This window comes from Panthera onca, chromosome C2, assembly GCF_046562875.1.
Source record: "Panthera onca isolate mPanOnc1 chromosome C2, mPanOnc1 haplotype 2, whole genome shotgun sequence".
Taxonomy (NCBI): Eukaryota; Metazoa; Chordata; class Mammalia; order Carnivora; family Felidae; genus Panthera; species Panthera onca.
The window spans coordinates 11,511,877-11,534,837 of NC_138347.1; the positions used below are offsets into that span (position 1 = coordinate 11,511,877).

General features: G+C 39.9%; 1 protein-coding gene across 7 annotated transcripts in view; it reads right to left on the reverse strand.

The window, feature by feature from the left end:
- ITSN1 (intersectin 1) overlaps nt 1-22,961 on the reverse strand; it is a 220,210-nt gene that overhangs the window by 133,912 nt on the left and 63,337 nt on the right. For all 7 annotated transcript variants that reach the window (XM_078452815.2, XM_078452814.2, XM_078452812.2 and 4 more), the window contains exons 2-5: nt 19,409-19,468; nt 17,009-17,101; nt 15,950-16,013; nt 4,041-4,201 (exon numbers count right to left, since the gene is read on the reverse strand). In XM_078452815.2, coding sequence (XP_078308941.1) covers nt 4,041-4,201; nt 15,950-16,013; nt 17,009-17,101; nt 19,409-19,436 — 346 coding nt within the window. In that variant the 5' untranslated portion in view covers nt 19,437-19,468. The remainder of the gene's footprint in view (nt 1-4,040; nt 4,202-15,949; nt 16,014-17,008; nt 17,102-19,408; nt 19,469-22,961) is intronic.

A 22,961-nucleotide genomic window follows, 5' to 3' on the forward strand; every position in this document is an offset into this window, starting at 1 on the left:
GTCCAGTCTTCAGATAACACAGATTATTTTTTCTAAATGTCTGTCAACCACGGGGTGCCTGGGTGGCTCAGTCGGTTGAGCATCTGACTTCAGCTCAGGTCATGATCTGGTGGTTTGTGAGTTCAAGCCCCACGTCAGGCTCTATGCTGACAGCTCAGAGCTCAGAGCCTGCTTCAGATTCTGTGTCTCCCCCTCTCTCTGCCCCTCCCCTGCTCATGCTCTGTCTCTCAAAAATAAATGTTATAAAAAAAATTAAATGTCTACCAACCATGTACTCTCTTACCCATAAGCTCTCTGTAGCTTTTCACTGCACTTAGAAAAAAAAAATTAGAGGGGAGCCTGGGTGGCGCAGTTGGTTAAGTGTCCAACTGTTGAGCTCAGCTCAGTTCATGATCTCACAGTTTGTGAGTTCACGATCTCACAGTTTGTAAGCATGGGGCTCTATGCTAATAGCATGGAACCTACTTGGGATTCTGTCTCCCCCTCTCTCTGTCCCTCCCCAGCTTGTGCTCTCTCTCTCTTTCAAAATAAATAAACTTTTAAAAAAGAAAGAAAAAAAGATTCTCACTCATTAGTGGTTTTATTAGGCCCTAAACCATCTGGCTCTTGCCTTACCTCCCTGACCTGAAGGCCCACCAATACCCAGCTACAGTGCTCTCATTTCTGTTTCTTGCACATAAACAGCTTCATTTTTGCCTTAGGACCTTTGCAACTGCTATTCCTTTTGCCTGGAACGTTCTCTCCTAGGTCTTCCTTCACATGGCTCTCATCTCTAATTCAGCTCAAAGTCATCTCCTTTCAGAGAATTCTGCCCTGCTCAACCTGTCCCGTCAGCCATCTCTATCCTATTACCCTGTTTTATAGAACTGATTGCTCTTATCTTGCCCTGAAATAATTCATCCATATGCTTGCTTTCTCCAGCTTCATGAGAAGCTTCAAAGCAGCAGGAGCCATGATATCTTGTTCACCAACATGTTCCTAGCAACTAGGGACACACAGTTGGGGTTTAAAAATAATGGTTTGATCTAATAAAACCATGGGATCTGGCAAATAAACAAGCAAAAGACAAATAACCCCTCCCTGAAACAGTTGGATTCAGAGTCAAAGAAGAATTCTGCTGTGTGCAAACACACTGAGGGAAGATACCAGGAACACTCACAGAATTTCCTGGAATATAGCTGGCTGTCCTTAAGCAAGTCACAGTATCACTGTGCCCCATTTCCTCTCCTTCACATAGGGGAGTTGATCAACCCCTAGTTGGCCTCAGTTGCACATGTTAACATGTGTCTTAGCACCCACGCAGACAATGAACCCAGGAACAGTTACGTTCCACGCCACCCATATGGTTTGGTGATAATGACAGTGGGAAGGTAAATAGGGAAAAACTGTATGTTTGGACAGGTTCTACCTCCCTTTCTAGAAATATGGTCTTAAGCAAACTGTTCACCTTCATAAAATCTTAATTCTCTCATAACAGAATTATTATAATAATTATAATTTCTGTGTATTTTAGGGCTATTGTTGTGACCAAATAAAATACACGTGAAAGTATAATATGTAAGTGGTAGGAAATGCATGGTCAGATAATTTTTAATATTAATTAGAAAATAATGATAGTAGTAACAAATTATTTTCTTCTCAAAAGTAGCCATGTAAGAAGTATAAAAAAAAAAAAAAATACCTGGGGTCGAGCTGAGAGGTGGAACTAGAAAGACTAGCAAAGGTTAGATCTTTGAGTTAACCTGGGCAAACCTGGTTAGGGCACAATGTACTTTTAACTTCTCTCATGTTCTGATATTCCCTGGTGATTCCTTTCTTGAAACTAATTTCCTGAGGATGCTGGTGTGATGGGAAGGAGGGAAGGAAAGGCAGTGGGGAAGCCTAGGGGAAGAGCTCAGGACTGGGGAATGGCAGCTCAGAGATCCCAGGTGCCCTCAGAGGCAGTGACAGGTTACTTAGGTGACGGTAAAACCGCCTGGGCAGAGAGGCCGCAACCTTGTGGGAATAAATCGGCAATGTCTCTAGAGTTGAAAGTCCTGCTGCAGAATGGAACAAGAGAAGACATATTAAATGTTAAGAGGAAGAATTACTGACCCCGGGTTTGAGGGAAAAAGAGGAAATGGGATGCCTCTGGTTATTTGACTCTTCCTCCCCTCTGACGTTTCTTCTTGCAGCCCCAGAAGGGAGGCCAAAAGACAACCAAACACCTTTTAGCTGTTTTAACCCATGGGTCCTGACCAAGCATTGGCTACAGGGACCTTCATGAGATTCAGAGCCACTTCCACTGAAAGAAGCCAGCTAACTAAGGGATCAGGACTGGGAACACAACGGACAAGACCAAGGACCCCGGGCACTAAGAGCTGACCATACTCTTCACCCCTGCTCTTCCTAGCCTTTGCTCCTGTGTGATTTCCTGAGTTTTCCCTTCTTCCCTTGGGTCGCTATCCTGTTTGCTTGACCTGCACCTTTTGCCTTATAACCACCAGTCTTGTGGCTAAACCTCAAGAGAAAGGCAACGCTCAGAGGTGTTTTTAATGGCAAATCTATTAAGCAAAGCCACAACATTTATTTATCTCAGCTTATCATTAACTGTATCAGAGACAACCTGCCTTACTATTGCTTGCTCCCTCCCAAACCTATTTCACCTATCGCCTGCTATAAGATATATCAGGAGGAAGAAAGGGAAACCCTAGCCACAATTTTTGTGTTTTGTTTAAACTAAGAACTTTCTCATGAGTCAGATTTTAGATCTGATTACTGCAATCTTTAAATCAATGTAAATAATTAAAGTCTAAGGTGAGAACAGAGAAGAAATCAGGACTGTTGGTGATCTTAGTCAACTAATTACTGATTCGGTTTTAAGAAAAATATATAGGGGCGCCTGGGTGGCTCAGTCGGTTGAGCGTCCGACTTCGGCTCAGGTCATGATCTCACAGCTCGTGGGTTTGAGCCCCGCGTCTGGCTCTGTGCTGACAGCTCGGAGCCTGGAGCTGCTTCAGATTCTGTGTCTCCCTTTCTCTCTGCCCCTCCCCTGCTCATGCTCTGTCTCTCCCTGTCTCTCAAAAATGAATAAACGTTAAAAAAAACTTAAAAAAAAAATAAAAATATATGGCTAAAGGGTATCGTTTTATGGAATTGTGTTTTTAACTGACATAATGTTTATTTGTTTCCTGCTTCATTTTGTTCTAAATGTGGCCAATTGTCTCAATACCATGAATTTAAAAACACATTGCTAGATACCATAATCCAAGGGAGCTGTTTATGCACAGGGGAAAATCAAAATGTTATGGAAACAGAAAGCCAACAGGAAGCATGTGGCATTGTGAAGGGTCAAGAATGAAGAGCAATAAAAAGGCAGAAGATGCGATAGCAGACTGCAAGTTTATTCTTTTTACCCTGACATTCTGTAGCTTTGCTTTCATTTTGATTACTAGCATCTGTTAAAAAGAAAACCACAAGACCCAAATGGTGTCACTTAGGCCAAGTCACCAAATCTGGGGCTTAAAACCCAACCTAATGGCAGACTGAAACTGCCCCAGAAACGTAGTCTTAACCCATCGGTCCAGAATCTTCTGATCAGAATCAATGAGGTCATCTCTCCCATGGGCCCTGTCCATCACCCAAAGGAAGATGAATGAGATAATTGACCTGATAAGACCCCCTGGCCTTCTACTCAAGGGAAAGTGATCTTGCCAGATACAATCTTTTCTTTTCTTGTGCCAACAACTTTCTTGCCCCACCCTCCTTCCTTCCCCTCTACTTGCTACGTGAGTGCTGCCCCACACGTGAACCACTTAATAAAGCCCATTATGTCTTCAAATTTACTCAGCTGAACTTCTGTTCTTTAACACATCCTAGGGTGTGAATGTGAACATGCTTCTTCTCTTCCAGCACCATCTGCCTGCACGGGACCATCACTTTTCAGACAGAATAGGCTCCTAGAATTTCACAAGGCTACAAACTGAAAAGGGGAAAAAAGGGAAATATTTATTTTTAAAATATACAATGAAATATAGGAACCAAGTCCTTTTCAGACTTACCAAAGGCTGGTGCACTAGAAATAGCGACCGGCTGCTGTTTCATGACAGGGGGAAGTGTGGAAGGGAGTTGGTACCCTTGCAGTTTCAGTTTGATAAGTTTCATAGCTATGGAAAACTCCACTTGATCCATTCGCCCGTCATTGTTCATATCAGCTAGCGCCCTGCAAACCAACACCAAGGGCTTGGAATGATTCCGACCATAAAAGAACCTTCCCATAACCACCACTCCCACCCACACAACAAAACAGTCGGCTCCCTTAATCCCGGGGAGAACAAAAAACAGAAGAAAACAAAGCACACCAAACCAAACCAAAACTTGTTTACCAAGCTATAGGAAGCCACCTGGGAATACTGACAAGGTTTTGTGTCAAAGTAAGAACAGTTTTTATTGTGTTATTCTTTACTTATGTGATACACGAGGTAATGTTCAGTGTAAACGCCAGGATATGCACTTTGGATATCTAATGGGATTCTTTCTGAGGTAGTGGAAATGTTCCAAAATCAGATAGTGGCGATGGTTCACGACTCTGTGGACACACTAAAAACCAGTGAATTATACATTTAAAAGGGGGAATTTTACTGTGTGAATTATGTCATAATGCAGATGTTAGTGGAAGGGGCTTGCTGGCTCAGTTGGTGTATGCGACTCTTAATCTCAAGGTCCTGCATTCAAGCCCTGCGTTTCCCCGAAAAAGATGTTGGGGTGGCGGAGTAGGAAAAGAGAGTTTATTTCTATAGATTCTCGACTAGATAGCCCCAACCCCTCGACGAAGCCTACCATGGGGACATGACATGGTGTGGTACACTATAGTTCTACTATACCTTTAAAGCTGTGAAAATTGAGTTCCCAAACGTATTCATTATTTACAAACGGTACTCAGACACAGGTGGTCAAGTATAACTTGCAATGAGCATTTTCCTACTCAGGTTTTTATTTTTTCTTTCTTTCTTTAATATTTGTAAAGCTTATTTATTTTTGAGAGAGACACGGAGCGCAAGCGGGGGAGGAGCAGAAGAGAGGGCAACACGGAATCTGAAGCAGGATCCAGGCTCTGTACTGACAGAGCCTGACGTGGGGCTCGAACCCACGAGCTGTCAGATCATGACCTGAGCCGAAGTTCAACCAACTGAGCACCTCTCTTCAACTTTTTTTTAAGTGTATTTATTTTTGAAAGAGAGAGAGAGAGAGAGAGAGAGAGAGAGAGAGAGAGAGAGAGAGACAGTGCAAGTGGGGGAGGGGCAGAGAGAGAAGGAGAGAAAGAGAATCCCAAGCAGTTTCCAAGCTGTCAGCGCTTTCTTTTCTTTTCTTTTTTTTAATGAAGTAGAGTTAACAATGTCACATTAGTTTCGGCTCAATGAGCTTTAATGTATGTTCTCTCAAAGGAGAGTAAGCAAAAGAAAAGGAAACTATAGACACCGGAAACTATGCAAACCACAACTGTGCATATTCACAATTTATCCTCTTCTGCATGAAAAATGTTCACCCAAATTTCGTTTCCTTTAGTCTAGATATTAAAAGTGTTAGGGTGATTTATTTTTTAAAACCTATCTTAAGAAAAATTTTATTGGCGACAGCAAAACATAAGACCAGCGACTCCAGTTAAAATGCCATGACTAGCGATCTTAAATGAGCCACATGTAGTAACGTCTCAAAAAGAAAATTAAGTCTAGGGGCGCCTGGGTGGCGTAGTCGGTTAAGCGTCCGACTTCAGCCAGGTCACGATCTCGCGGTCCGTGAGTTCGAGCCCCACGTCGGGCTCTGGGCTGATGGCTCGGAGCCTGGAGCCTGTTTCGGATTCTGTGTCTCCCTCTCTCTCTGCCCCTCCCCCGTTCATGCTCTGTCTCTCTCTGTCCCAAAAATAAATAAAAAACGTTGAAAAAAAAATTAAAAAAAAAAAAAAAAAGAAAATTAAGTCTCATAGAAAAGAATCCCATGTTACTGAAGTTAACTCAAGGAAGCAAACATGAAACACAATAAAAAGCATGACATACAACAAAGATGAAAAATCTCTAAACATGTTGGGGGCACATGGGTGGCTCAGTAGGTTAAGTGTCTGACTTTGGCTCAGGTCATGATCTCATGGTTCGTGGTTTCGAGCTCTGCATTGGATTCTCTGCTGTCAGTGTGGAGCCCACTTTGGATCTTCTGCTCCCCCCTCTCTCTCTGCTCCTTCCCTGATTGTGCCCTCTGTCTCTCAAAAATAAATAAACATTTTTGGGGCACCTGGGTGGCTCAGTCGGTTAAGCATCTGACTTCAGCTCAGGTCATGATCTCATAGTTCGTGAGTTTGAGCCCCATGTCGGGCTCTGTGCTGACAGCTCAGATCCTGGAGCCTGCTTTGGATTCTGTGTCTCCCTCTCTGTCTGACCCCTCTCCTATTCATGCTCTGTCTCTCTCTCAAAAATAAATAAACATTAAAAAATTAAAAAAAAAAATAAACATTTTTTAAAAATCTCTAAAAATGTTAAAAGCTGTAAGAGTCGACACTATTCTTTAAGAAAATAAGAAAAAGTCACAAAGTGGGAGATGGGCTACAGAAACCACCTTTCTGCCTCAGCTAGGAGCACACCCCAATCTTCCTGTCGCCAGTGATCCCCTTCAGCAAACCAGTGGGGTCTGAATTTCACTCACTGACAGTAAGCTTGAGAGTCATTTTGCATATGTTTCTTTCTCATCTGGATTCGTACATAAATCAGTTATTCACATCCTTTGCTAAGCTTTCTGATGGACTACATATGTTTTTCTTCTCAATTTGTAAGAGCCTGCTGTATATTACATATACATATTCATATTACATTCACTTTATCTGATTTTTTTAACTTATTATTACTCTGTTCATTTGTGTATAATATCTTTACCATGGGAAATCCTACATTTTTATACTATGTGATTTCACTTATATGTGGAATCCAAAAAACAAAACAAGTGAACAAACAAAACAGAAACAGACTCATAAATTCAGAGAATACAGGTTGCCAGGGGGGTGGAGGGAGATGGGTGGGAGGATGGATAAAATAGGTGAAGGGCATTAAGAGGTACAAACTTCCAGCTATAAAATAAATAAGTCATGGGGGATGTACAGTACAGCAAGGAAATACAGTCAATAGTACTGTAACAACTCTGTATGGTGACAGATGGTGACTATACTTACCATGGTGATCATTTTATAAGGTATATAAAATGTCAAGTCACTGAGTTATATGGTTGAAATTAATATGATACAAGTTTATTAACTAACCCAGCCTCTTCTCATGAAACTAAAAAATATTTTTGCTGTAAAAGAAATGTTCATACGAAGTGATACCTATTTCTGGATAATCTACTATGAACAATTGCCGGGTCAATACAACAGTGATCTGATCACACTGGCTCTGTGGTACGGTCTGGTTCTGACGAGACTTTTCTCTTCTTAAACTTTGTTTGGCTATTCACAGATGTTTGGTTTTCTTTCCCCTATGAATTTTAAGATCATTTATCTGTTCTACAAACAACCCTACAGGGCACCAAGCTGTAACGACATTAGCCCAACAAGGACACTAGTATGTCCTAGAGTTTGTTCAACTCCACAGATATTTCCTTTAATAAGATTATATCACTTTCTTGGGGTGCCTGGGTGGATTAGTCAGTTAAGCGTCTGACTTCAGCTCAGGTCATGATCTCACCGCTCCCAGGTTTGAGCCCCACGTCAGGCTCTGTGCTGACAGCTCAGAGCCTGGAGCCCGCTTCAGATTCTGTCTCCCTCTCTCTCTGCCCCTCCCCTGCTTGCTTGCACTCTGTCTCTCTCTCAAAAATAAATAAATGTTAAAAAAAAAACATTAAAAAAAAAGATTGTATCACTTTCTTCTTGTAAATAATAACTTTATTAAATGTATTCTTAGAAGTTTTATCATTTCTATCATTATTTTAAATGGAACATTTCCCCCATTTCCGTATTTGGGGGTTTATTTCAAGCATAGAGAAAAATTTTGCTTCTACTAATCATGTATGCTATATTCAGCTATCTTACCAAACTTCTATAAACCCTAAGTCTTTACACTGAAATCTCTTAGTTTTGTTAAGTATATAATCATATAACTAGCAAAAAAGAGTGTTAACTTTCATTTCCAGTATTTATATACTTCCTTTTTTTTTAATTGGTCTTACTGCCTCTAAGACATCTTTGAATGTGTGGGCATCCTGTGAAGCTCTAGGTTTCAATGAAATGGCTGCAATGCTTCACTGTTTAGAAGAATATTTGGTAGTGATCTTTAGAAAGTAGCCTGACATATTAACGGAGCTTCCTTTCTACATATAAGAACTGTGTACTTTTTTTTTTAAATCAACTGCCTATTCAGCATCTGCTGATCTGATCATACTTCCTTTTGCTATAATAATGCTGAGAAAATGTCTTGATTCTGAACCAAACTTACGCTGCTGGCATAAACTCAAGTCAGTCATGGTTTTAGTACATTGTGGAATTCTATTTGCTACGATTTTGTTTTGATTTTTGCATCCATATTCATAATTGAGCCTGGTCTCTGGTTTGTTTTATTTGTAACTATTTTAAGGTTTTGTACAGGAAGTTAGGGTGAACTTTCCTTCTTTTGCTAAGGTTTTCTAAAAAGATACTCAGCAAATGGTTTTCAGGGGAAAAAAAACTTGCTAACAATCAACATCAACATGCATACTTAAAAAAAAAAAATCAAGCAGATGGATTCTCACTCTCAATTCCCAACACCACTGCCCCCCAAAACACATTTTCTTTCTTTCTTTTTCAATGTTTCTTTATTTTTGAAAGAGAACGAGCAGGGGAGGGGTGGGGTGGGGGGGGAGGGACAGAAGATCCAAAGCAGGCTCTGCACTGTCAGCACAGAGCCTGATGTGGGGCTTAAACCCATGAACCGTGAGATCATGACCTGAGCCTGAAGTCAGACACCTAACTGACTAAGCCATCCAGGCACCCCCAAAGCACATTTTCTAGTGAGAAATAAATGTCCAACGTGGGATAATGACTAGCTGAGGGAGAAAAGACTTTCTAGAACTTTTCAGGGTTTAATTAGAAGAATTTCATGTTTCTGAAAACCTTCCACTAAAATGCCTCAGTGGGAGAGGAGGGGAGACGTGTAATCTTCAAGTTCCAGGTGCTTGACTTTAAGCCACCCACCACAATCCTACATCTTTTTGAGAGTTTTGTGTCATCTTTCTTAAAACCTTTTTTGCTCAACTAACAAAACATAACTGTTGGGACCCACTGGTAGTAAAACACCAAAGGACTTTACGCAAATACATTAGTTACTCCTACAAAGTTCATCTCTCTCTTCCTTCCCCTCTACCAGTGAAAAAGCTGGAACACTAGAAGAGCTGAAATTCTATTTCTCAAGGTCTCTCTGGGGGAAAAAAAAAAAAGGACTTCAGCTCAGCCATCCGCTTTCACCTCCATTTATAGTTCAGTCATTTCTAATAATCCCCCCAAAAGATGAAGAATCCTACAATTAAATTCATAAAACTTCCAAAGTGAAAAAATACACAAGCGAAAAACAGGCATAAGTCAAACAATTATTGTATATGACTCAAAAACAAAGTGGTCTGGGGGCACCTGGGTGGCTCAGTCGCTTAAGCATCCGACTTCAGCTCAGGTCATGATCTTGCGGTTCATGAGTTGAGCCCCGCGTTGGACTCTATGCTGACAGCTCAGAGCCTGAAGCCTGCTTTGGATTCTGTCTCCCTTTCTCTCTGCCCCTCCCCCACTCATGCTCTGTCTCATGAATAAATGTTAAAAAAAAATTTTTTTAAAAAATAACAACAAAGTGATCTTAAAATACAATGTTTAGCCTGATATTAAAACCCATACATAGCAACAAGCGAGGATGAGATGAGAGAGGACCACAGGTCTGCTGAAATCTTCAGGGAAAGCTACATGAAAGCGTGTGTAACATGCTGGTGAGAAAAAGTGTTAAAAGTCCAAATGAAGGGAAATCTCGCAACATCTCCAGAATTACCTATGCGTTTACTCTTTGACCCAGCAAACCCACACCTAGGATTTGACCCTGAAGATACACACCTCCAGCAATATAAAAATATACATGTTTCAGCTCATTCATCATTGCTACATTATTGGAAATAATTGAAATGCACACACACAGGAGACCGGTTGAATATATTACAGTATATCTTCTAGAAGGAGTGCTATGTAACTGTAGAGAAAGAGAGAGAGAGAGAGAGACAGGGGGAGAGACAGAGAGAGAGAGAGATCTATGGAATGATATGAGTGATTTCCAGGATGTGTTGTTAAGTAAGAAAAGCAAAGAACAAAAGAACATTTACAGGTGGTAATCCTGAAAGTAAGAAGGAAGACAACATAATTTAAATATAGATATGCACACTAAATATAGATATATTATAAACCTGCTTTTTTCCCCACAGAAATAAATAAAGGAAGGATGATAAGAAACTAACAAAACAGGTGAGCCCAGGGCTGAAGGAATAGCACAGGGAATAACACGTCTCTGGGCTCACTTTTTTGTGTGGTTTTGGCTTTCAGAACCTTGTTCATGTGTTACATACTCAGAAATAAAATTAAAGTCCACAAAGAAAGGAGATCCATAAACTGAATAAGAACAAAAACAGATAAACCCAAGAGTATTTTATTTTATTTTTAATTTTTTTTTTAACGTTTATTTATTTTTGAGACAGAGAGAGACAGAGCATGAACGGGGGAGGAGCAGAGAGAGAGGGAGACACAGAATCGGAAGCAGGCTCCAGACTCCGAGCCATCAGCCCAGGGCCCGATGCAGGGCTCGAACTCACGGACCGTGAGATCGTGACCTGAGCTGAAGTCGGACACTCAACCGACTGAGCCACCCAGGCACCCCAACCCAAGAGTATTTTAAATAAGTCACATACCCACATAGGAGGAGTAACGTAGTACTCAGGGTCTAAACAGCAGGGACCATGAAGCACTCACTCCTGGATTCCAAGGACTGTGTTTGTAGTGGAAATGAGTGTGGCAGTTGTGAAAGTACTTTCTTTGTATTCTAGGATTAAAGGATAAGACCACGTCTCCTCGCTCACCTCATTCACTGCATGGAGGTGAAAGCCTGTGGCCCTTTGGGGACCCATTGCACGCATGAAGGCTTCTCACAGAATGCTCCTCTCTCACAGTGTAGATCAATTCAGCCTACTCATTCATTCATTGATTCATCGATTCATTCATTCGTTTTTTCTTTATTCATCCAACAAATAATTTTTGAAGAGAGGTACCTAGTAAGCTCCAGGCCCTTTCTAGGAATTGGTGTTACAACTGTGAAAGAGACAGAGAAGGTTCCTGCCCTCACAGGGCTAATATTTTAGTGCAAGCAGACACTAAACAAGAGAACTAATCAAATGATACCCCATGACAGTAACTGCTGTTAAAAAATTAAAACAAGGTAGTGGGGGGGAGAAGATGGTGGGTAGGAACAGGTGGGCAGAGGGAACTACTTCAGATGAGGTGACATATGAACTGAAACCTGAAGGGTAATCAGCCAGCTCGCTATGTAAGGATCCGGAGGAACTATATTACAGGAAGAGGATATACCACGTGCAATGACCCAGAAGTCAAGAAGGAGCCTGGCCCGTTTAAACAGAAAGGTCAGTGAAACTGGAATACAAAAATTGAGGAAGAGAGAGGTGGAAAATTAAAGAAGATGAAAAAAGCAAGAGCCAGCTAGTATTGGGCCTTGGAGCCTGGATAGGACTTTAGATTTTCTTCTCAATGGGGAGTTTAAAATAGATTTACTTTTCACAGAGATAGTGTGGGCACTGTATGAAGAATGAAACCTAAAGGGGCAAGTTTGAAAGAGACTCTAAGTCAAAATGCTGACCAGTGAGCCCAAGTGAGAAGACAAATTAGGACAACAGCAATGGCAACGGACAGAAATGGCCAGATTGGGGATAAGGTCTGTAAATGGAGCCAAAAGGCTGTGCCGATGGACTGAATGTGTAGGGCGAGGAAAAGACAGGAATCACGCGGGGCTCCCAGGAGCTGGACAGACGCTCAGTGCCACGATCGGAGGACAGAGAGAGAAGGGATGCAGGGGAGGGAATGGGAATTCAGGATGACTTTTTCAGTTTTTGGTAAACAAGTTTGGCAAACTGATCTTTCTGGGGGCCGGAAGGCCCTTCTGACAGAGGCACAGAAGTATCCTAAGACACCGCATGTTATACAACTGTTGGCCCTGCCCCCAAGCCCCTCGCTGCAGAGAGAGATCACCAAGCCGTTCTAACATTTGCCTTTAGGTCCCAGGTTCCTGCCTTCTCTCTCTGGGCCCGCTTCCCGGTGGGCCTTCCTGCCCCTCATTTCTCTCCTTAGGAGCCTCTAATCCCCATTTCTGTGGCCTCTACTGCTTCTGATGTCAAACCCTTCTTCGTTCAAACTCTTTTTATTTCTTGGACCATCCAGGCTCCTGTCCATTCCCCTCTGCCTTCTTCTCCTCCCTCTCCACACGAGGCCAAGGTTGAAACTATAAACATCTGGAGTTGCCAAAAGGATACAGGATATTTGCCAGATGCCTTCCAGCTCCTCATTAGTAAGACAATTTCTAGGAAGCTGTCTCATCTTTGGCACTACACATACTAGCTTGACTCTATCCTCTGAGAATTCAGGTTTCCCTGTATGCTTAATTGGAGATTGGGCTGGATAGGTTAAGTTGCCCCAAAGGATCAGTAGGTTACAGTTTTAAAAGTTCACAAACTAGTTAACTGGAATATAGTTTCTACCTGGAACAAAACCTATACAGGTTTATAACACATATTCCCCAGCAATCCACATCATTCATGGATTCGAACTGAAGTCCACAGCAAAGAAAGTAAGTCCCAGAGAGATAGCTACTGTTATAATTCCAAACTCTCAATCCAAAATTTTCTTCTTCCTCCCCATGACTGACAAAGGGACTGCTCAAACCTTCAGACTCAAACCTACTCCTCTTTCCACCAAAAGGGGCACGGACCTTCCCCGGCACCCCACCACAAAACCCACAAGAGAGCACAAGAATAGCATGACCGATGGAAGGTGAAAACTATTTCATTAGATCAACTGTTATTGCTTACACATTTAAAAACCTAACTCTGGGGGCACCTGGGTGTCTCAGGTAGTTAAGTGTCTGACTTTGGCTCAGGTCATGATCTCACGGCGTGAGCTCAAGCCTCCCATCGGGCTCCTTGCTGACAGTGCGGGGCCTGCTTGGGATTCTCTCTCTCTGCGCCTCTCTCAACTCTCTCTCTCTCAGAATAAATAAACTTTAAAAATACATACATACATACATACATACATACTCTGAAGAGGTCAAGTATTGCTCAGGGTTACCAAATAAGTGTCAGTGGTAGGGCTGAAAGATCTTACTCCTACTTTGCACTACGCTATTCTGTCATCTTAGCAGGACAGCTGTGGTTCATGAAATTTATGATTACTCAAAGACATTTCTTTGGGGAAAAGATACTTACTTAGAGGCATGCTTCCCTCACCCCCTAATAACAATTCTTGATAAAAGGAAAACATGCCATCACAAATTTATTTAATGAAATGTCAGAAAAAATTAAAAACAAAGAACAGTTTTGACTCAAGCCAAGGCTGCCAATTCATCACTTTTGTTGTTAATACAAATTTTCACTATAAAAATAGTAAGTTGGAAAAATGACTTTAATATGCTTAGCTAAAAACAGTTTGGAAAGCTGACACTAACATAATTGCACAAAAAAATGAAATTTACTAGATAATACTTTATTTTGCCCCATTATACTCATTTCTACAAGGCAATTTTTATACTGCTATTAACTATGTATCCTTCCACCAGACTGCAATTTCTATGGAAGCATGGATTTTGTCTATTCTGTTCACTGATGTACTCCAAGCACCTATAATAGTCACTGACCCATAGGAGACATTCAATAAATATTTTCCACTGTTGATAAATGTAAGGTGTCATTTTCTTGCAGCATAACGCACCGTAAAACTGCTTCTTGGGGCACAGTCGGTTAAGCATCTGACTCTTGATCTCAGCACAGGCCATGATCTCACAGTTTGTGGGTTCAAGCCCCACACTGGGCTCTGCGTTGATGGCATGGAGCCTGCTTGGGATTCTGTCTCTCCTTCTCTCTACCCCTCCCCTGCTTGTGCTCTCTCTCCAAAGAAATAAATAAGCATAAAAAAAAAAAAAAAAAAAAAAAAACCCTGCTTCTTGAATGAATGTTCATAAATTGGGAATATAGCACAAAAGCAGAATTCAATGGAGGAAGCTATATCTGGGAAAGGAAGGTTCTAGTGAGTCATCTTGACTGACGATGTGAAATACAATCATTTACCAGAACACAAAGCAAATGAAAGCTTCTTACAGTTAACACAGATGTCACATGTCTTGAATTTAAACTCGGGCACTCAACTGCCAGGGCAGTGCCCCTGTGCTCACATGAGCATAAGTTCTTGCTCTCCCCACCACTCTCCCACCCCTTGCAAACCTTTTACTTCATTTTAAAAGTAATTCCAAAAACCTTGGTTATCTGATTTTCCCAGCTCAAAGTAGATCAGAAGAGCTAGAAGGGCATCATAGGAGGAGGCTCACCAATTGGAAGAGACAGTCTGGCAGCCGATATGCTGACAACCAGGAAAGAGAAAAGAAAGCAGACACCAAAAAAAGCACAGGAATCTGGTATCATTTAGTTTCGATTCAAATATAGCCATATACAAATGTGTGTGTGTGTATATGTATGTATATATGCGTATATATGTATGTATATGTGTATGTAGATTTCCCATGAGAGTTTTGCTATTCTGAACACAGTAAGTGATTTTCATACTGATGATACTTTAATTAAACTGCCTACATTCTGTAGACTCTGCTTGAAGGCAACAAGGAACTAAGTCAATCTTTATTAATTTCCATATTATAAGAAAAGCCGATCACTTAAGGGGACAAGTAATTAGCTGGACAATTTAGTTCTATGGAATACCCAATCCCTGACAGTGACAGCAGGTACCTTTTTGGGTTTTGTTTTGAGGGCCTATTGCACACCAGGTCCTATGCTAAGTCCTTCATACATGGTTTCTCTGCTAATGTTCTCAACAACCCTTTAAGGAAAATATATCTTCCCTTTTTCTAGATGAGAAAACAGGTCAGAGAGGATAAAGACATGCTCTAAATCATAAGGATAGAACACAGTGCAGCTGGGATTCAAACTCAGGAGTGTGATTACAAATCCCGTGCTCTTTCTACTGCACAGCAAGCTGACTCCCCAACACTAATAAACCCTGGAAATGAAGTATTAACTGAAGAGCCGCACTGTGTGGGAAAATGTGACCTCTTGGCAACAGAACTCAGCATGACATGACCAAAGTCGTAAACTTAAAATCCACAATTATATTTCCCACTTTTTTTTAACTGGCCCTTTCCTTCCTGTGGGTTCAAAAGAATGAATGCTTATTTGTGATAGTTAATCCAGGAATTCAACAATATTTACTAAGCGTTCACCTTGTACAACACTGTAATAAATACTAGTTACTTCACTATCCCGCTGGTGGTTTCACTACTAACCCTCAAATATTTTCCTTACCTTTTAGTCAATGAAAGATACAGAACCATTACATTGTAAAGCAAGAAATGCGGGACTTTCAGATGAGCATGGGTGATGTAAATAAGGCTAAAACAAATTAATGAGAAAATACCAAAGTATCGATTTCTCCACTGGGAATACAACTTTTTGACAGTGTTATCTTGCAAATGTCACCACTTTTTCTTTTAAAGTCCCACCTTAGAAAGCTACTTTTCAGAAGTATTCTCTGGTTAAGAAGGAGTAGAGTATTTCAGACCAGAGATTTATGTTCACCTTCTGTATCTTAAGAAATCCTATTACTGGAATATTTTATTTTACCTTTTGCTTATGTTAAGTTCCAACTTACCATATCTGTGCTAAAACAGGCTGAGGTAACCCAGATTGAAAAAAAAAGTTTCTAGCTTGATCACCTGTAAATTAAATGAAAACAGTTTCAGGAAACAAACAACAGCTGACCGGTATCTTCTTAGAGCAAAATTGCAAAAATAAGAAAGAGGCTGGCAATTCTGCAAATACTGAATTAAATATAGGATAAAAGCCAAAGCCTATAAGCAGCAGTAAAAGGAACCCATCAGCACTGACTTTAGAACTTAGAACTTAACACGCTAGCAGGGGTAGATTGTCCACTCTAATTAATCTGCTATTTAGTAAGATGGGAACAGCTATGACAAAGCATAGGACATATGACAAAGCACATCTATTTAGGAATCCTCAAGAAACTGATGACCCCACACTTCTACTTCTTAGGTTCTCTGCCATTCCTAATATCTGCACTTCAAACTGTCAGTACATCTGATACATTTATGGAGAAAAAGTAACAATGATTACAAGATTCACATCAGTGATTAACAATTAATAATTTAAAGATAACTGTGATACACACACACATAAAAACAACTCCCCAGGAAACCTAGATCCCATTTTTTTTTTCTAAAGCTAACTCCTAAAGAGTAACCAAACAGAAAAGATAATAGATAAGGCAAGGTACAAAAAGAACTTTAAGGATACAGCAATGAGAGAATTCTGTCGTTGGCTTTTTTTTTTTTTTTTTAATATTCAGAATCTGTTCATTTATTTACATTTCCCAAACCAGTTCAAAATCAAAATTAAACAAGCATTTTAATTTAAGGACCACAGCCCATTGCTTTATTACTTAAAGAATGTGGTACGTTGATTCTCACCAATTCCCATCAGCGATATGCCCAAAACAAGTGGCTTGACATCCATTAAGGAATGCAAAGAGGCTTGAATGCATTATAGGAAATGCAACTGAAAAAATACAGGCTCAAGGCTAAGGCAAATGTCCCCTTGGCCGTATGTGCCCACCTCAGCTTCCCATAATAGATTTTCCACAGGTATATGCACTGCTAATAAGTAAAAATGTAAAAATGCTGTTTCCACTTACCAGTAATAAATCCGGATATTGGCTTTAAACTATGAAACTGTTGATCGTGCTTTGCTCTTTCCTCTACAGTTATGGCCCAGATATCCAGGCTGCCTAAACCCAAAGAAAAGAAAAAGAAATTATTCAATGAGAAAAGAATAACAAAGTGCTCACACACACTATTTCCCTAGTACTCTCAGATTCTGTCACTATGTTATCAATTATTTGATCGATTAGTATCTGTTTGCCCTTGGGTGTTACGCATATAAAGTTAGAAAATTAAGAGTAAAACAGGCCAAAATAAGACAGATACCAGCACAAATTCTTTTTTAAAAAACTTGCCCTATAATCTTATAGTTAGCAGGACTATTTAAAGACATAAGTTAATAATCATTTATTTATATAAACTCAAGCAATGAACCAAGTGAAAACTACATTCTCAGGTGATTCAAATGCCACACGTGAACGTTATGAAAGAACCAGAGCTTCACATTTCATATCCCATGTGATTCCATGAAAATCTTTCTGGAGTGACAAAAATATTGAAATACTGGATTGTACTGATGACATACAACTCTGCAAATTTACTAAAAGTCACTGAATTGTACAGTTAAAATCGGCGAATTTTATGGTATACAAATTATACCTCAACAAAGATGTGTTTAAAAACGGGTATCCTGAAAAAAAAAAAAAAAAACTGCAAACCAAAGAGACTGGGCTTTGGTTCCCTTTCAGTTTCAGCTCTGAGACTGACCACATGCCCCCTCACTTCTGTCACTTCTTGGATCTTCCTCACTTTTAGTCCTAGGTCTCCTCAATGTGATCAAAATAATTTCAGATTATCTATAGACTGAAGACCTTCCAAAGTTCAGATACTTTCCAAAAAGCTGGGAACAGGCAATAAAATGTGAATGTGGCTAGCACAAATGCAAAATGTCTGAACATTGCACCTCTCCTCTCTACGGGGTCTGGTGGGACAGTGACAGGAAGGGTGGGATTCATTCAGCCGTGGGAAACATATTTACTGACTGCCTCCTATGTGCAGGGCCCAGTGTCAGACATCAGAGACACCGTAGTAACTGAAACAGATATGATCCCTTCACTCAGAGGCCTTCTAATCCTACAACTTCTACTGCCCTCTTGAAATTCATCCGTGGAATTAGAAACAAAAGGAAAAGTTGGGGTGCCTGAGTGGCCTAGTTGGTTAAGCATCCAACTCTTGATTTCAGCTCAGGTCATGATCTCAGGGTTCATGAGATTGAGCCCTGCATCAGGCTCTGTGCTGAGCCTGCTTAAGATTCTCTCTTTACCTCTCTTTCGTGCTCTAAAAAAAAAAGAAGAAAAAAGAGAAAGAAAACACACAAAACACAAACCTGCCCAGCAATGAGGAAGAGGGACAAAATTGAAACAATAATGCTAATGGTTTTGAAAAGTCTGCATAATCTAGAATATCATAGGGACTTTTACAGATGTGATCAGAGAGGTGGTGATTTGTGCTATACTCTCTTTATGATGACTGGATTAGACAGCTGCCAAGAGTCAGCCATTAAAATGGCACCCTCTCTTTAAAAATAAATAAGTAAATAAAATTTGGCCCGTAAATAAAGCCAATATTTAACACTTTAATCATAATATTAGGAAAAATTACCTGAAACAAAATTTTTTATGCACGCTGATATGTTTCAAGCAGATAAAGTAAAACAAACAAAAATTGTCCTGCTGCAAATCCAGGCTTTAGGAAAAGTACAGAATAAATGACCCAGTCACCTCAACAAGTGCAATGCAAAGAGAAAACAGTGAGGAGGCTTAGGAGACACGTGAACTGAGATCAGTGTCTGCATCCTTATTTGAACCGACAAACCAGAGCAAAAAAGGGTCTGAAGACCATCAGGAAAATTTTAACACTGACTTGATAGCTGAAGATATAAAGGAATTACTGTGAATTTTATAGGTGTGATAATGGTGTTGTAGTTATGTCTTTAAGAGTGTTCTTATCTTTTAGAAACACTAAGATATTTGTGAATGAAATGGTATGAAGCCTGAGAGTTGCTTCCAAAGAATCCAGATGAAACAACATTAAAAATATGGTCTTGGGGCGCCTGGGTGCTTCAGTCAGTTGAGCATCCAACTCTTGATTTCCGCTCAGGTCATGATCCCAGGGTTGTGAGATCGAGCCCCATGTTGGGCTCCATGCTGAATGAATGTGGAGCCTGCTTAAGATTCTCTCTCTCTCCCTCCTCTGCCCCTCTCCCCGACTTGTGCTCTCTCTCTCGAAAGTAAAATAAATATATATATATATATATATTTAATATATATATTATATACATACACATATACAAATATATATGTGTGTGTGTGTGTGTGTATATATATATATATAATCTAGAATACATTAAAAAAGGAAAATCTCAGAGAACTTACCTCCAAAAGGTGTTGGAAACTGAGCCATGGTTCTGCTACTTTTACCTTGCTAATCGACGCCTGTAATTGAAATGCAACATTTAAGTTTACGAAAACTTCATTTCTATACACTTATAAACACACTGACATGCAGTCTTTAATGATCAGAAACTGATACTAGCGCTGTTCCATATGAAAATGAAAGTTACAATTAAGGGGTTCATTCATTCATTCTCGGCAGCTTCTTAGTGCCAGCTACAATGGTGGGCACTGGGGAATGTGAAGCTTTCAGTCTGGTGAGTGATACCATTCGCTCAGAACAGCCTATTATATCACTGAGGTTTTACTTGTTACTCTTTAAATGTACGCCTTTACTTAACTATCTACATATACTAGTCCATCTGCTTGATGGTTGTAACAGCAGCTTCTTTTAATGAGCACTTAGTACAAGCTGCACACTGCTCTGGGTGATTTATAGCTCTTAAACCTCTTCATCATCACAGCCCTATGATATCAGTAAGACAGACAGGTATTACCATCCCCTTATTACAGATGAGGAAAATGAGAATTAGAGAGATGAAGTGATTCGAGCAATACCACACATCTGGTGACTAAGCTGGATTGGAGCAGGGATAGCGAACTCCACAGCCTGCGTTCCACCCATGAAAAACACGGTCTGCAATCACTACTGAGAGATTTTGAGAAAGGCCATAAACAATGTATCCTATGTCAATGTCTGTCCAGAATACCAATCACAAACCCAATGCTCCAAAATCCCCATCAGGCGTTATCTGTTCATGAATAGCCAAGGTGAACCTCGTCTTCTTCTCCAACTAAAATAATCCAAAATTAGTATTTGCTTTTTCAACATGGCAGAGGCATACAGTTAAAAAATGAGTACTAAATATTCATACATTAAAAAATTTAGTTACTTTTAGATATTTACAATTACAGTCCCTTGTCCTAATACTCTTCAATTTCCTATTTTAATCTGTCCATGGATTTTTCCCCCAAATATCATATTTTTAAACTTCCAAAAGCTTTTTCTTGTTCTTAACTCTTTATTCCTAGTACTCTGTCATTTTTTTAACGGACACAACACCTTTTACTCTCTGGATTTTTTGGGTGGGAAGGAAGTATTTTGCTCTTTCATGTTCTTCTGTTTCTTACATCATTTGATTCCTTTTTCTGTTTGTTGGCCGACTGTTTTGGGTCTCTGTCACTTTTGAGGCTTTCCTCATCTATCTGGTGATCCCTGGCTGCTTCCTCATATTTAACAGTGAGGTACTAAAAAAAATCAGCATGGATGCCAGTTCTCTTGATTGATGGACTGCTGTAGATGACAGTCACATTTCAGTCGGAGACCTCCAATGTCAGTACGCAGAGGTCTCTTCATTCAAGCTGCTCAGTTTTGCCAGAAAGAAGTGTATGGGAGGGTGCTGGCTTTTGGGGAGGAGTAGAAAAGGCAGGAGTAAGTGAAGGGCTATACTTCCGGGTGTACACTAAGACCTACTCCCTATATTTTCAGCCCCGACCTTTACTCTTCTGGTCAGAAGCATCTCTGGTTCTACTGCTTGACCCATCTCCCCAGGAAAAATGGGACTGAAGAAATCATGTTTGCTGGGGATGCAGAAGACATTCCAAAAGATCTGGATATAGACTTTTCAAGAACTTCCGTTTCAGCTACAAAACTGACCTCTGCCTTTGGCAGCCACCAAACACTCTGAATCCTGTCAAGACACTCCTGGGGACTGCTGATTTGTCCCTCATCTCTGCCGCCCTTCGGTAGGCATTAGGTTGTACCTTCCTCTGAACTCGGTTACCACTCTATTCACTCTGTTTCCAAAAAATTCTTCAGATCTTTTGTTCACTATCTTCTCTACTATTATCTTTCTCCCTCTGTGTTAGCAACTGCTGTGCTTCCTTTGCGATCACTGCAGATGTGATGGAAGAAGAAAAGATACATGTGGTCAGGCCACCATATTTAAGTGGGGGTCTGTGGATCCCTTTTGAGGCAGGCCACTTCTCACTGCCAATTCCCTTTATGGCACCTGGGTGGCTCGGTAGGTTGAGCCTCCGACTCGATGTCAGCTCAGGTTGTGATCTTGCTATTGGGGATCCTGAGATCTTAGACCCTTGCTGGGCTCCACCCTGAGCGTGGAGCCTGCTTTGGATTCTCTCTCTCCCTCTCTCTCTTGCATGCATGTGCACTCTCTCTCTCAAAATAAATAAATAAACCTTAAAAAAAAAGAAATTAGCTGCTATTCTCTTCTTCCACAATTTCTCGCTCAATACACTATAGAGGTGAGCTTGATGATTTTCCAAAATTTTTTAATGTTTCATCTCACTTAATCTTCATAATGCTCTTAAAATTGACAAATCATACATCTTTTTTATTGAGCTTTGCAAAAGCAGTAAGCTCTCATTTTTTAAAAGCATAGTAATGCAAATATTTCATATATAGAACATGAGAAAACATTCTGTTCTGGTTTACTTCCACTCTTTACTGTTTATTGCAAAATAAAGAAAAGTTACTGGTTTATCTATCTTCTTGGTACCCAGCCACTTTACCACATTTTTTTATTGGTGCTAAGGCACTCAGAGGAGTCTCTCAGGTTTTCTAGATCTATATCCTCTGAGAATAAAGAATTTAAGCTTGCATTATTTGCCCAAACCAGTAAAGCTAGGCTATGTAATAGGTGCAAAGGCAGGAATTTTGATATTGCCCCTGGCTTTCATGGTGATGGTTTTGGTGTTTAGTAAGTATTGATATTTCATAACCAATGAAATAGGTTATAAATAGTTATATCTGCTATTGTGTTTTGGTAAATAGCTTTTGCCATGTTTAGGAAGTTTTCTATCATTTTTATTTGACTTAAACTTTCATTAGAAAAGCCTGCTCATTTTTTTCAGAGGCTTTTTTAGAGTATTTAATAAGATGACCATGTATTTCTTTTTTAATTAGCATACTAAATTATAGTGATATATTTCCTAACACAAATTATCCTAGAATTTATGTAATAAACCCAACTCAGATATGCATGTTACTCTTTTACTACATAACTAGGTCCAATTTGCTCACATTTTCTTTAGAATTTTTGCTTAAGGAAACATTATACACAATTCTATGCAACAGAGAATCTAGAGACAATGGTTAGATTTCTACTTCACTGTAATTTCCAAACTGATCTTTTAAAAGGACATAATACTTTAATAGAGCATAGAACTAACTTGAAATGTAAAGGTATAACATGAAAAAGGTCCCAAGAAAAAATAATTTTAGGGGTGAGTTTGAACTAACCTTCAAGAAACAAATAATTCCTTTTACTAAAACAATTCCACAGGTTATGAAATTAGCATAACCAATACTAAACTATGGTAACAAAAGTAGTGACCATTTTCACCTAGATATAATTATACGCCTTACTTTAAGTGTTTCACAGCTATTTTGAGAGTCACAGAGTATAACAACTCCTATAGTCCAAAGTATGTATGTATATTTTTTTAAATTTTTTTAAAAGTTTATTTATTTTTGATAGAGTTCAGTGAGCAGGGGAGAAGCAGAGAGAGAGAG